This window comes from Chelonia mydas, chromosome 8, assembly GCF_015237465.2.
Source record: "Chelonia mydas isolate rCheMyd1 chromosome 8, rCheMyd1.pri.v2, whole genome shotgun sequence".
Taxonomy (NCBI): domain Eukaryota; kingdom Metazoa; phylum Chordata; order Testudines; family Cheloniidae; genus Chelonia; species Chelonia mydas.
Window position 1 is genome coordinate 22401392 of NC_057854.1, and position 14212 is coordinate 22415603.

General features: G+C 42.8%; 1 protein-coding gene across 2 annotated transcripts in view; it reads left to right on the forward strand.

Annotated features, from left to right (window-relative positions):
- HTR4 (5-hydroxytryptamine receptor 4) overlaps positions 1–5256 on the forward strand; it is a 220127-nt gene extending 214871 nt beyond the window's left edge. For both annotated transcript variants that reach the window (XM_037907688.2, XM_043552991.1), the window contains one exon: positions 982–5256. In XM_037907688.2, the coding sequence (XP_037763616.1) occupies positions 982–1069 (88 nt within the window). In that variant the 3' untranslated portion in view covers positions 1070–5256. The remainder of the gene's footprint in view (positions 1–981) is intronic.
- Positions 5257–14212: the final 8956 nt, after the last annotated feature.

Sequence of the window (14212 nt, forward strand, 5' to 3'; positions counted from 1 at the left end):
GGAAGACTGATTATTAGATATGAAGTGTTGCAAGGATTTGTATTAGCCACTTTGGCACCAGTTGCTGGGGAGCCTTCCGATCATCTCACACCTTCCCCTTTTCACTAAGCATTGCACTCCAAATCCCTTTTACTAGGAGAGACAGCAAGCAGAACAATGGGTCTCCAGCAGCCTAAGCCAGCAATGCCACTTGCTGTACATAAAGCTGTTTTGAGAAGGGCAGCGTGAGGCTGCCTGGTCGTTTAGATAGTGGAATAAGATAGTGGTAGTTTAGATAGTCCTTACCCGCAACCTTCATTTACAGCATCGTCAGTTAGGGCCCAGAGGCTGTAGGAAATCAATAATTTGTGAACATGAAGTGGAGTTTAGTCTGAAGAATGCTCTCATTTTTCAATCAGGGAAGTGTGTGTATTTCAGGAGTCTCCAGAAGGTTGTAATCCTGTCTGGCAATGATTTGATTGGACGTGAAATGATCAGTACTAAGGACAGTTGATCTACTACTAGCGATCAATTGTTTTTAGTGTACGGTTCACGTGACTCAGAGGGTAGGTCTCCGTGTCACTCTAAAGGACACATACATTCCAAGCCAAAGCAAAGCGATTTTTTAATACTTGCTTTAAAGAGATTCAATTCTGTGTTGACAGCTCAGTCACCAACATCCACCCCAGAATCCTGGGTCTCCTAATTCATTAGCTTGGTTTGTTATGGGTACGTGTTATAGCTCAGACCTACATGAACCAGCAGGTTCCTACTTTGCAGGGGTTGTGGTTAACATTAGGGTCACAGACATCTTCTGCGATCATGAACAGGGTTTGGATTTACATTTTACTTGGCAGGTGGAGCACGGAAACGGGATTTTGGGAGCACTGTGAAGTCACACCTGCCTGGGTCTCAGACTCTCCTGAGAAAAGAAAAGGTTCAGTCTGTCCTTTTTAATTTGCTCTAGTGACTCCTATTTGTTTTGCTTTTCCCCCCACCTAGGTACACAGTTTTACGTAATGGGCATCATCAGGAACACGAGAAGCTTCCCATCCACAATGACCCAGAATCCCAGGAGTCCTGTTTCTAATGAAGACCCTGGCCAGGGAACCGCACACCTGCACACCAGATGATTTTGGGCAGCAGGACTCTAATGCAAGCTCATATGTCTGCATTTCCGTGGTGCCTCCTGTATTGATTTGATAGGAATGGCTAACAGCATGAATATGGTGACTGGTGAGGCTGAGGGGACGCAATGTGCAGAACTATTGAGGAGACCTCTCTGTTGCTTCAGGAGGATGTCTGGACTTTATTAACGCAGCAGGGCCTTAATGTCAGTGCTTTTCAGAGGTGTGCAAACTTCCATCCCTGTATACAAAAAGCACACACACAAGCCTTCGCACACACATACCCACACTGAGATTTATGCTTTTTCGCCAGCTGCCATTTTTTGCTGCATGCCGCCTCTTTGTTTTGTGGCAACAATATTGTGATCTTAAAGATTTCAAAGTCTGACTTGAAATGGTAATGCTGAACTGCAGTAAATGCCTCCTGTGTCTGCTCAAGATCACACCTACGCCTAACATGGTGCTGTCAGGAGAGATGTAATGCTTATGTTTTCTTTCTGAAAAGAAGAGGAATTCTTTTCCTTCTCAGTTACCTTCAATGGTGAGATCTGTCAGTGTGAGCTGACAATTCCCCCTGTCCAGTGCAATATCAAATAGAAACAGTGTTTCCCTTAGATACTTTCCAGTGAGGGTCCTCTCCAAAATCTCTGGTAAAAGAGCCAATGAGCAAAAATAGCCCATGAGGATCTAAAATGCAGCCCACAGAGACATATCATCTTTGATATGGAGACATGGCCCACAGAGACTGCAAGTCCCAGCAAGTGCTGCTCTGTATTAGCCAGAAAACAGTAGTCACAATCTGCCCCATTTTCTACCTATTAGATGCAGTAGTCCTTATTTAGGCAAACTTTGGGCATCCCTCCTGTAAAAGAAAGGTTGATCAAGAGACATAGTCCTTAGGGAATATCAATCTGTAATAGCTCACTAAGTGCCATGTTGATAAATATATGTCATCTAAAGAGCTTTTCTAGCTACAATTGGAAGACAAACTCTTACTTGGGTGTTTTGCTTTTTCTTCCCTCCCCGCTTCCAGTTGTGAGGCTTAAAAAAAAAAAAAGCTTCAGAACTTTCAAATGTTGCCCTATGCACCTGTCCTTTTACAATAATCTCATATCCTGCATGCAGATATTACTACATTCCTTGTAGGCAGCTTCCTCCTTTGCATGTAAATGACAGGCAACACTGTAGATCAAGGAACCCTGGGAGTCTGATTTTCGTGCAGTGGGAAATACACAGGTTCTAAACCGTGGGCCTGTAACCTCCTTAGATGAAGATCTAACCCAAAGATGACGGCCTTAGCCTGGAAAACAGAAATGTATTTTGTTACATTGTGTAATCATGTATAGATTTTTTTTTTAATGTAAAGAAAAAAGTTGACATTATTTATTATTATTTTTAAAAAGAAGTGTTTTTCCCATTCTAAGCTTCTAAAACATGGGAGTTTAACATAAATATAATTATTATTATTTTATTAATGATCTGTTGCTGTGTGACAGGTATCTACTGTAAAAACAACCTGCTTTGAACAAAGAAAAAGTATTTCTGAGAAAGAGGATTTTGTGCATGATAACAGCAAGCAGCTTTCCAGCCATGGTGTCTGATTAGCCTTCTCTTCCTTGAAATGTTCTTTGCCCTTGGACAAACTCCATCCTAAAGTTTCTCATCGTTGTCTTTTAAAAATCATTAGAGCACTGGCCAGGAATAGCCCTAATTAGATGAAATGGTAGAGCCAAACAATTTAAATTTAGAAAACCCAAAGAGGTTAGCAGCAGGCACAGAACTGTTGGCTTTGAGACTTCATATTTTACTGAGGGCACTGGCAGCAAATATAAGATGTTCTAAGAGAGCATGTGCCATAAATATAAAGGGAAGGGTAACAACCTTTATGTATGCAGTAAGATAAAATCCCTCTTGGCCAGAGGTACAGAATCCCCTTGCCTGTAAGGGTTAATCAATTCAATTAACCTATTTGGCACCTGGCCAGAAGGACCAATGGGGAAAGAAGATACTTTCAAATGGGGGGGAGGGGAGGGGAGGATTTGGTTTTGTGCTCTGTGTGTGTTCTCTCGGGAGACAAAGAGAGAGACCAAGCAAGTAATCCATTTCCTACTGAATGATACATCTAAAATTACAGGAATAGTAAGTAATAGCAAGGAAATGCATTAGAGTATCTTTTGTTTTAGCTTGTGAATTTTCCCTATGCTTAGAGGGAGGTTTATCCCTGTTTTTTGTAACTTTAAAGTTTTGCCTAGAGGGGAATTCTCTCTGTTTTGAATCTGATTACCCTGTAAAATTACCTTCCATCCTGATTTTACAGAGGTGCTTCTTTTACTTTTTTTTCTTTATATAAAGTCCTGGGTTTTTTTAAGAATCTGATTGGGTTTAGTGTCCTAAAAACCCAGGGATTTTGTCTGTGCTCACCTGTACCAATTGGTGAGGATATTATTCTCAAGCCTCCCCAGGAAAGGGGATGAAGGGGCTTAGGGGGAATATTTTGGGGAATAGGAACTCCAAGTGGTTCTTTTCCTTGAATCTTTGTTTAACTCACTTGGTGGTGGCAGTGAATACCATCCAAGGATAAGAAGGGACTTGTGCCTTGGGGAAGTTTTAACTTAAGCTCATAGAAATAAGCTTAGGGGGTCTTTCATGCGGGTCCCCACATCTGTACCTCAGAGTTCAGAGTGGGGAGGGAACCCTGACAGCTCATGAGAGACACAATTTGAGATAAATACTGGTTCATCACAAAGGCCCAGGTGTAGGTTGGCTTTTCAAAAGTGCTCAGGATTGGCCTAATTCTGCTCCCATTGAAGTTAATGATACAACTTCCATTGACTTCAATGGGAGAAGGGTTAGGCCATTGCTGAGTGCTTTTGAGAAGACCATCCCCAAGCAACTTTACTCCTGTGATTTAGTTCTCAGTGAAACTTTTCATGTGAACAGTGTTTGCAGGATTGAGTTCTGTGACAGTAGCCCAAGCAGTGTTGGGACTTTGCATTCATCCTAAGTGGCAAACAAACCAACCAAGTAAACCCTTTTCTCTTTCCCCATAAAAAGGCACTGAAAAAGATCAGTGGAAGATTTCTGTGAGTGAGATGAGACCCGTAGCATGTTGACATGTGCAATCGAGTTTCATTTTTCCTTCTTTCGCTCTTGGAGTATTATGTTTTCCTAATGTATTCTAATGTGCTTTAACAGTATATCTCATCTTAATTTAAAATAAAATTCAGAACACTGTTTTACTCACTCATGGCAAATGTGCAAGGGGGTTCTAAATGGGACATTTGATTCACAAGCCAAAATAATCAGCCGCTCAGAAACAAGAAGTACTCCTGTTCTAAAACCTCATAGTACATTTAGGAAATGTAAATGTCCATGATCTGGGTTACTTCTGGCTAATGACTGGTTGGTACCAAAGTGTAAGAGGTTTCATGTAAGTTAACCTGTCACTAGCCACCTGGCAGCTATTATTTTATAACTACTCAATAGTTTCAGCAACACTTCTCTGGTCAAAGTAAATCATATTTTCAAACACCACAGCAATGTAGTGCTTCTCTGGAGAACAGGAGGTCTCTTGGTTGGAACCAATCCTTGTTTTTTTCCTTCTCTGAAGTTTCAGTTGCTGCTCATTGATTGACTTCCGTGGTTTGTGAGTTCATAATTTCATGGACCATTCTGGATAGTGATTTCCATGCCACTTTGGAGCACAGGCCCGGAGACCTGGTCTCAATCTGATTCAGCATAGCAGAAGTACGGTGCTGAATAGTATGTAATGCATAAGCCATTGAAAAAAATAAAATTCCTCTATGTATATTACTGTCTAGTTCACTCCAATTTGTTTGCATTGTTTACACTGTATTTACATGGGACGGCCCAATTGGAGGAGCATTCCCAAGTGGCTATAGCACCTCTTGGTGATGCTGCGTGAGAGGCAGTGCCTTTCTGATTAGTTCTATTACACTTAGTGGGAAAGCTATGCAGTCCTGAACAATTATACCATACCGTGATGGGGGAGGAAGCAATAAGACATGAATTCCAAGTGCTTTGGACTGCTCAATGACTGTAACAATCATCCTGAAACAGCAGGGCAGCACTTTATCACCACAGTTATGGAAGGAAATCAACATTCGAAAGTTAGGAAAACCAGACTGGAAACATAGCATGTTACAGCTGGTCAGAAAGGTCCAGTTTTTTAAAGAGGATCAGATCCTCAGCTTGTGTAAATCAACAGATCCTCACTGACAATGGATCTATGACAGCTAAGCATCTGGCCCAGAGTGCTGAAGTTGTTTCCCCATTTGCTATCTAGTGAATCAGTGTCGGGCCTGATTCTCCCCTGCCTGGCATCCTGTGTCATCATTTTCACCAGTGCAAAGTTAGTGTAAAAAGCCACACAAGCAAGTTGGTATGGTTTTACACCTGCTTTGCACTGCCTGTAAGTGACTATGCAAATCAGGGGACAATCGAACCTCAGCTTAGAAAACACTGGGGAGCCCATGGGTTACACAACAAGATCCTTAAAGTTTCCTTATCCTTAAAAAGTCTGCTATCCTTCCATGTGCTTCAAGACCTTCTCGCTCTTTGCCCACCTCCTTCATCTCCCAATGAATCCCTATCCTGTGTTATGTACACGTCCCAGCTTGCTCTAATACTCTGACTCCCTTGCTATGTAGTGAGTGTCATGGTGAGAATTTTAAAAATAATGATATTTTACCCATCTTCCTTTCAAAAACCTATTTCTGTAGGGTGAGAGAACAGGTATAATTTTGTGAGACTGATCTGTAGGGCTAGTATCAATTCTCAGAGTATCTCACTGAACATCACAGAGCTGAGAGGAGAGTTTGTTTGTTTGTTTCTTTCTTTCTTTATGCTCATTCTAAAACTCAGAATGCATTCTTGCATTTTAACCAATGACCAAATTCTTTACCGCCTTATCCGTGCACTTCAGCACTAACCATCAAACTGCTGCATTGCAAAATTTACCTTCCTGCATCATTTTGCATTCTTGGGCATGCAATAAGTCCCTGAAGTGTAGACTGTGAGCCTCACTGTAATTCTGACTGTTAGATCCTTAGAGATCCAGCCTTTGGCCAGAGATTAAGGGCTAGCATCACAGCTAACTGGTCGAAAGGCTGCTCAACTCATTGCTAACCTCCCATCTTCAGAGGATTGCTCTGTTGTCAACACAACTGATTTTGCAGACTTTCCTAGATCCTGGAGGAGGAACTACTTTCTGATCCATCATGGAGTCTGCTAGTGGGGCTCCTGCCGAGATATGCAAAACCAAAGTCTCACTGAGCGCACTTCAGAAAGTTTGGTGATGGTAAAAGAGGATGGGCAAAGGAATGAGATAATTACTTCCAGGGACAGATTGGAGATATCGTCTAACTCTCACCTGCCTGGAGAAGCTTCCTTTAGGTGGGTTTCAGAGAGTATAAAGTTCTCGATTATATAATGTTATGTAGAGCAGTGTCATCACATGCCCTCTTCAGTGTGGGAAATTTTCATCTCACAGGAAGATGATTGGGTGCTCCCCCCCCAAATTCAGTCACCGTTTTGCTGTAGAAGCATAATAAATGACTGCACCACAAATAGGGAAAAGTTGGTGCCTGCAAAATGGAAGCTCTGAGACAGAGCGCAGAGGAGAGGCCATTCACTTTAATTAGCAGATGATCAAGACTGTCAGGAGGGACATGAGGCAATAACTGGATGACACATGCTCTGTAAATGGCAGCACTTCAGACAGTCAGGGGCTGCATTCCTTATTGAGACATATGGATACATGGCTGCAGGCCAGGCAGACTATCTAATAAACACCATACATAGAGGTGAAATCTTCTGGGGATTTATGTTCATCCTACTTCCCTCCCTCCCTAATATTTCAGGAAAAAGAAAAGGAGGACTTGTGGCACCTTAGAGACTAACCAATTTATTTGAGCATAAGCTTTCGTGAGCTACAGCTCACTTCATCGGATGCATCCGATGAAGTGAGCTGTAGCTCACGAAAGCTTACGCTCAAATAAATTGGTTAGTCTCTAAGGTGCCACAAGTCCTCCTTTTCTTTTTGTGAATACAGACTAACACGGCTACTACTCTGAAACCTGTTATTATTTCAGGGTTGAATATATGTTCGCGCTGTTAATTGTGGAGTGGAGCAATGAATGAAAAGGGAGGAGAGGGGTACCTTAGAGGGAACCATCAGAAATATAGTTTTCAATAAATTATAGAATCCTTTTCAAGCAGTCTGAAAGCCCAACATTTGACCCATGTTAAAGTTGCAGATTATGGTGTCTGTCTAAACAGAAGAAAGAAAGAAATCCACTGCTCTTTGGCTAAGAAATTTATGTAGGACCTACATAAAAGCAATATTCTGTGCTCTTCTATGCCTGCTGGGTTGAAGTGTACTGGCTAAGCTGTGGAGGGAGGACTGGAATAGTAGATAGTGCCAGATACTGGGATTGAAGTATGTTGGCAGAGCTGTCTGGGGAACACTTATACAGCTCTTCCACACTTTCCATATCTAACCTGTTTTGAGCATTAAAATTCACCAACACCTGAAAAATAGTTGAAATATGATATAAATAACTGATCAGTTGTTTGTGGGGGGGTGTATATCTATCTAAACATATATCTCCAATGGCATTATGTATTATTCCCTTTAGTTTTGCTTTTTAAAGCCTAAAATTACACCCAACCACTAATAAATACATAAGCAACTTCTCAGTGCTTCAAATAGAAAGATGAGGCCAGCTAGTGCACATGGCAGACCCCTTTCTCTGTGCCCTAATAGCCTCACCATGTGTGGACCTAGATACTTAGCCATCTTTCTACTTTGCCAGCTATGTGAGGATGGAAAGGGGTGTAGAATATCCATTGGCTACCAGAGCTACCAAGCTATTAGTAAGCTTGTATTATTATTGTTGTTTATATAGTTATTTATTGGTATTCCTGTAGCCCCCAGGAGCCCTAGTCATCATAGACCATGCCCCTATAGTGCTAGGTGCAGTACAAGCACGTGTGTCAATGGGTCATAATTTCGGATTCATTCTGTCGACGTGTTGCAGTATTGTATGCTATATCTTCCTAACAGAGGACTCATGTGAGCTACTAAAGCCATAGTCAACTTGATTCTGTGTGATATGAAATCTTGGCTTCAGAGAGTCAATTATCCTGTCTATAAGCTTTGGCTGTACAGGAGTGGCTGCCTCAATGAAGGACACTACCAGGTAGAACGTATACCTGAAATGCTTAGGATTAGCGAGGCAACTAATTAAACACTTGAATGAGAGAGAGCTGATGATCATCTATGCTGCCCTTGACTTAAGGCACTTGTTTTGCTCTGGCTGCTCCCGCAGTCCACTACATGCAAATTAGAGGTGAGGAAATAAGCAATAAACAACTGCTAGATAAATTTCACTTCATTGTTCAGCTTGCAGTTTTTCTGAGTACCATCTTAAAATGACTGAATTTGTTTGTTATTCAGAATGACTTGCAATGATCTGGAAATCATTTGACTTATAGATTGTGACTATTACAATCACATGGACATCCAGAACGGCCTGGAAAAAATGTCTCAGAGCAACAGGTGGTAGAAAGAAACCAAGGGGGCAATAAGGTGTTACCTTGGCTCCTGCCTCACTTAATCCTGCACAATGAAACCAGCCAATCCAGTCCAAATCCAATAGAATTTTATCCCTCATGTAGATGGAAAATTCATCACAGTTGATTGTTTCTTAGAGGACACAGCCTGGATTTCTCAGGTTACTGGCCACCCAGAAGAGCCCCACTAGTTGAGGCTTCACCCACACTACAGCAGAGGCAGAGAACATTTTCTTAGGTCCTAAACTGGTGCTTGTTAAAGCCAATGGCAAAACTCTCATTGAGTTCAGTGATTATCAGGATCAAACCTTTGCCACAGCATTGGCGTGACAAAGCTCGCTCTGTTTATTATCATGTCACTAACCCCTAATTCTGTGGATTTTTCTACTGGATAATCCAATCAATTAAAAAAAAAAGAGTTCTGATTTAGCTCATTGATTTATTTTTTTTATCTTAAATCTCTCTGAACTGAAGAGTATTATCTTTGTATTCATTTAGCATTTTATTAATGTGATTCAATTTTAATCTTAAAGGGATTTTGTATTGAATAACCATGTCTAGTTTAACTCAAATTTACCTGATTAAAAATTCCATTTGGCTTTAGTTCTGTATTATATGTTGTAAGTCTCATATGCTGAAAGGAAATCCTCTAGTACTGTTAGCCTTTCTGCCTAATATATTTTTGTTACTCTGTGCCTTGTCAGGATTTTGCAGTGAGGTATTTATCTTAATGTACATTATTTGCCTTGACAGGTTACAGAATTTGCTTGGTCATTTGTTTTTCAATGATTCTTTTACTCATCTAAAGCCACTGAAATTAATTTAAAACCCAACTTCCCCTGTGCTATATTTACTCAGACTGGGAATGGGATGACTGCCAAAGTCACTTCCCCTGTCCCAGTATACTGTGGGTGGCAGAGTAAGAGAATCTTTAGGAGATACCATATTGACAGTCAAGGACAAAAGATGACGTTAGAGTCATCAAGAGGTGTATTGCTATCTCTTAGAGACCCCAAGAAGTGCACCCACCGGTCTTCTTTGGTTTACAATAAATAGCTTCATTGCCCTTCTGGGTGCTGTGGCATACTCTGCATCCCGCTTCCATGACTGCTTGTTCCAAGCCAGGACTTTGGGAAACCCTGGCTGGTGACATTAAGCAGCATGGGTTGTGATCAGTTAGTCAGCAAGTGAGTGAACCAAGGAGAGTGACAGTATCCTGTCTATGCCCAGTAGTCTCAATAACAAATCCCTTTTCAGATTCATCGCAGCTGAATCCTGTCTCCCGTCTGCCACAAAAGGCAGTAGAGGCATAAAGGGGATGTCACTGAAGGAGCTGTGGGTCACAGATCACATCAACAGGGTGATCCTCACACCCCTAATGTCCCAACCCAATCCCCAAATAAGATCCAGGATTTGTCCACCTATATTTTATATATATATATATATATATATATATATATATATATATATATATATATATATAAAATGTATTAAGCCAGAAACCAGCTGGGATGGTCTCAAAAGATATCACAGCTCACAAAGAGCTGGTAATAACTGAGCAAGCATCATCAGTTCAGGATTGATATACATTCCACCAAGTGGATTAACACTAGCAGCCTGTGACATCTAATAAACAGATGTGTTTAATCCATATTGATTCCCACAGCCAGGTTCTACAATCACCCTCTGAAAATGTTGCTTTCTTTGAAAGAGCTGATTCACCTGTTACCTCCATCCCTGCTCCCAGCTAGTGGTCTGAGGGTTTGAAACAGAATCATCTGTACACAGGTGTTCAAGCTGTGGCCATCTGGGCGCATCTTGCAGAAGCCACAATGAACAAAGAACACGGGGAGTTTTCTGTTTCATTACCCCTTTGGCATACAGAACTGAGCACATCCTACATCAGTCACACTGAGTGACCCCATGTGCTGTGAAAGGCAGTGGAGCGGGTGCTGGCCTCTTGGACAGAGGTGTTGCACTCCTTTGTTTTAAAAAGAAATTTTGGGGCAGTGAGAGAGCCCAGAAAACAGCCCAGGAGCCTGAAGTCTTTCTTGGTTTAACCCTGCTTACAAGTACAGCACAGGCAGAAGTGATGCAAGCTCCTCCCATGCAAATGCCAGCCAATACACCTGTCTGGCCACGGCTGACCATGAAAGCCCTCATCAAAAGCCAGTTGTGGTGAACGTTTTTGGGACATGGGCACCAACCCTCCATGTCTGAAACCACCAGCTCACGTCAAGCTGTCAGACTTTTGGCCATCAGTGGAACGGGCAGAATTTCGGCTAACGATCTCTGTATCTGATTACCCACTCTCCTGACCTACGTGGCTCACAAGGCTCTTTATTTCGGAGATGGCAAGTGGAATCTAGGTCCTCATTTAACACTGAATCTGCAGTTTTGGTCACTTTTCATCACTGTTGCTGTGTTTCTCAGTTTCACTTCCACAGCACTGGGGAAGCAGGGCTGCAGAGGCTGGTGTAGAAGTCAGGAGAAGGTAGCTTAGAACCTAGAGTAGGTGAAAGGTAAGCGTGGCCTGTGGAGATTAAAATCTCTCATGCATGGTGGTGCAGCCCAGTGTGGGATATTAGTTGTATCATCATTTCCCCCAGTGCCATAGTCACACAGTGCAATGAAAGATCACCAGGAAATAAGTCTCAAACCAATATTTGCTTCAGTGCCTTAACTCAGAAGATTTAGACTCCCCCTGGATGTGGGGAAGGGGAGGAGAGGGATCTTTCACTAATGAAACCAGGGGGAATTTTGCTAAGGGTTTTTATAATCCACTGGCCTGTTTCCCTAACTCAGGAAGGAGTCTCTGCCATGCTTAAAGACTCTCAGGGTACAGGTTAAGCCTTCAATATAAAACTTAGGCAAAAATATCAAATAAAGCATGCTTCTCTGCCTACCCAAGGCTACAGCTCCTGGAGCCTTTTCCCCTTGCCTTCCTCCATGCTAAGAGGACACCCCCCCCCCCCTTCAAACCCTCTACTTCAGGATCTACTACAGAAGCCCCTCTCCCACTTACAGCTCCTTTCAGCTGCATTTTCCCAGCCCTATGTAAAGATCACCTGACCCCTTCCCAGCTGAGTCTGATCATTGAACAGGGCTGGCTGGCCCTGAGAGTCAAGCTACCCTGATACAATGTTAACCTCTGTGAATGTAGTCCCTCCCTTTTTTTATTCTCAGCCTTTCATAAATCCTTCAGCTGCTCAACATGGATTCAAATACCTTCAGATAGGGTCAGAGTGAGGACATTCTGAATCCCTTGCACAGCCATTCAACTGGTGCCCCCCCTCACATTGTGTAAAGTGCCCCATAGATTGCACAGTATAACTGCAGCATCTGCCGAGGTAGGTGGGGCTATGGCTAGATCTGTAGAACCTCAACATTCTTCTCTGATGCCTTGTCTGCACACGTCTAACCCAGCCAGGGACCGGTTGTGGCCACAGCTTTGATGGCTTGTCTACTGAGCACAGGTAAAAATTGTTTGTTTGCAGTAAAAACTTTCCTTCTTACTCTTCTCTTTTAAAGCCCTGATGTTCAGTGCTTGCTTTGTCCTTGTAGCTAATATTTTTAAAAGATTGGATCTGAACTTTGGATATAGGGGTATTTATTGAGAATAAAGGAAGAAACTGACCACTCTTCCATGTCTTGGCTTGTATGTGTGCGTATGCTGTGAGAGCAGAGGTGTGCTCCCCTCCACAGCTACAAACAGCATGAGTGCTGCAAACATGCTCCTTACTGGAAATAATTTCATTCAGAGTTAGGGGAACGGTTTATTTCCAAACAGATTGATTCCTAGCAGCTGTTCCTTCTGGTGGCCATTTTCCCAAGGGCTGGGAATTTGGTTTTTTTTTTTTTGTTTTTTTTTTGTTTGGTTTGGTTTTTTTTGTTGTTGTTGTTGTTTGTTTTTAAATGAAGGGCTGTAGCACAATAAAACGTATGCGGAGTGTCCCAGTATCAGATGAATCAAGGCTTTTGAGACAGTGCCTTCTAAGTTGTTAAGTGCCTCGAGCCTTTCTGCTAAAGGGCAGCAGATTTTTAGCATTACCCACTGGCTTCTCTGGAATCATAGAATATCAGGCTTGGAAGGGACCTCAGGAAGGGTGACTACATCTGAAAACACCCACTCTGAATGAACAGCCTCTATGAAGAGAAACTAATAAGGATTAAATAGTCCCTCAAGGATGAAGAAAACCTCCCATTTCCAGACAAGGTGGCTGAGTTTGGGCCTGGTGCTAACATGCTGCTCATCTCTACCCTTCCTAGTGAATTGTTTCCAGCTTGGAGGGTGTTCTGCAGCCAACAGCAAATATAATTTCCTCCCTGCATGCATGGGTGTGGTGACTTAGTTCTCTTAGTTCTGAGAGAGACATTCACCTCAGCTGTCTGGCTCATCAGGACCCTTTGGAGCTGGAGGTGCAGCTCTCAATGGCCCCTGGTCTGAGTTTGAACATGCTCTCAGGCATACCTACACATCCCATGTGTTGGACCAGGACTAAGCTGAAGTCTGCTACTGATTGTGGCTCCCACATGGCAGATGCAGCAGACAGTGTAGAGATTGTGGACGGGGAGGTGAGTCCATGGCAATTTCTGGCACCAATAAGAGGCTTCCTGTGAAGCTAGGGCTAAGCAAGACCCAGATGCTCCACCCCCACAAACGCTTCATGGTCTCCCTGGGATGGAATCACCCTCCAAGTTCCCCTGCTCCCCATGCCCCAGATGCGTTTTAGTTTTGCTTGTTAGTCCACCTTCCTCCCATGTGAAGCTCATGATGCCACCCCTGGAGGCAGCAGTCAGATATACAGTCTTGCTGCCTCTTCCTGTAGCTCAGTGCTCTATCTATGCTCCTCTGTCCCTATGGCCTAATGCCAAGTATGCTTCCAGCTCTAACGTGGGTACTCATATGGCCCCCATTACGGTCTGAATGCTTCACAGTTTTCACTATATTGATCCTCACAACACCTCTGTGAAGTAGGGCGGTGCTACTGACCCCATTTTTACAGATGGGGAACTGAGGCACAGAGAGGGTAAAGCCCAGATCCACAAAGGTATTTAGGATCTTGAAGTCCTTTGAAATCAGTGGAAGTTAAGAGTCTAAATAACTCTGTGAATCTGGGCCTGAGAGACTTGCCTAAGGTCATACAGGAAGTCTGTGGCAGAGCAGACTTGAAGCTGATGCTCCCAAATCCTAGGTTGGTGTCCTGCCCTCTGGACCATCTTTCCTCTGTTTAATATCCCTGATCCCTCCCAAATATGTAGCAAGTCCAGGATAATGGGACCATGCAAAGGTATCACTTTTACTTTACCTATGAGGTTTAATAGTTGCCAAGGGGCCTTCAAACTCCAGCAAGTAGCTTAGTTTGTTTTTATGCACACCAGGGTAATCACAGTTTGTGAAGTGGGCTGTAAATGAATTTCAAAGCTCTTTCCAGAGCTGCGGCATGCAAACAAGGTAAATGGGAAGCCCCAGCAGGCGATTGCTCTGTCTCCAGGAAAAATGAACAGGG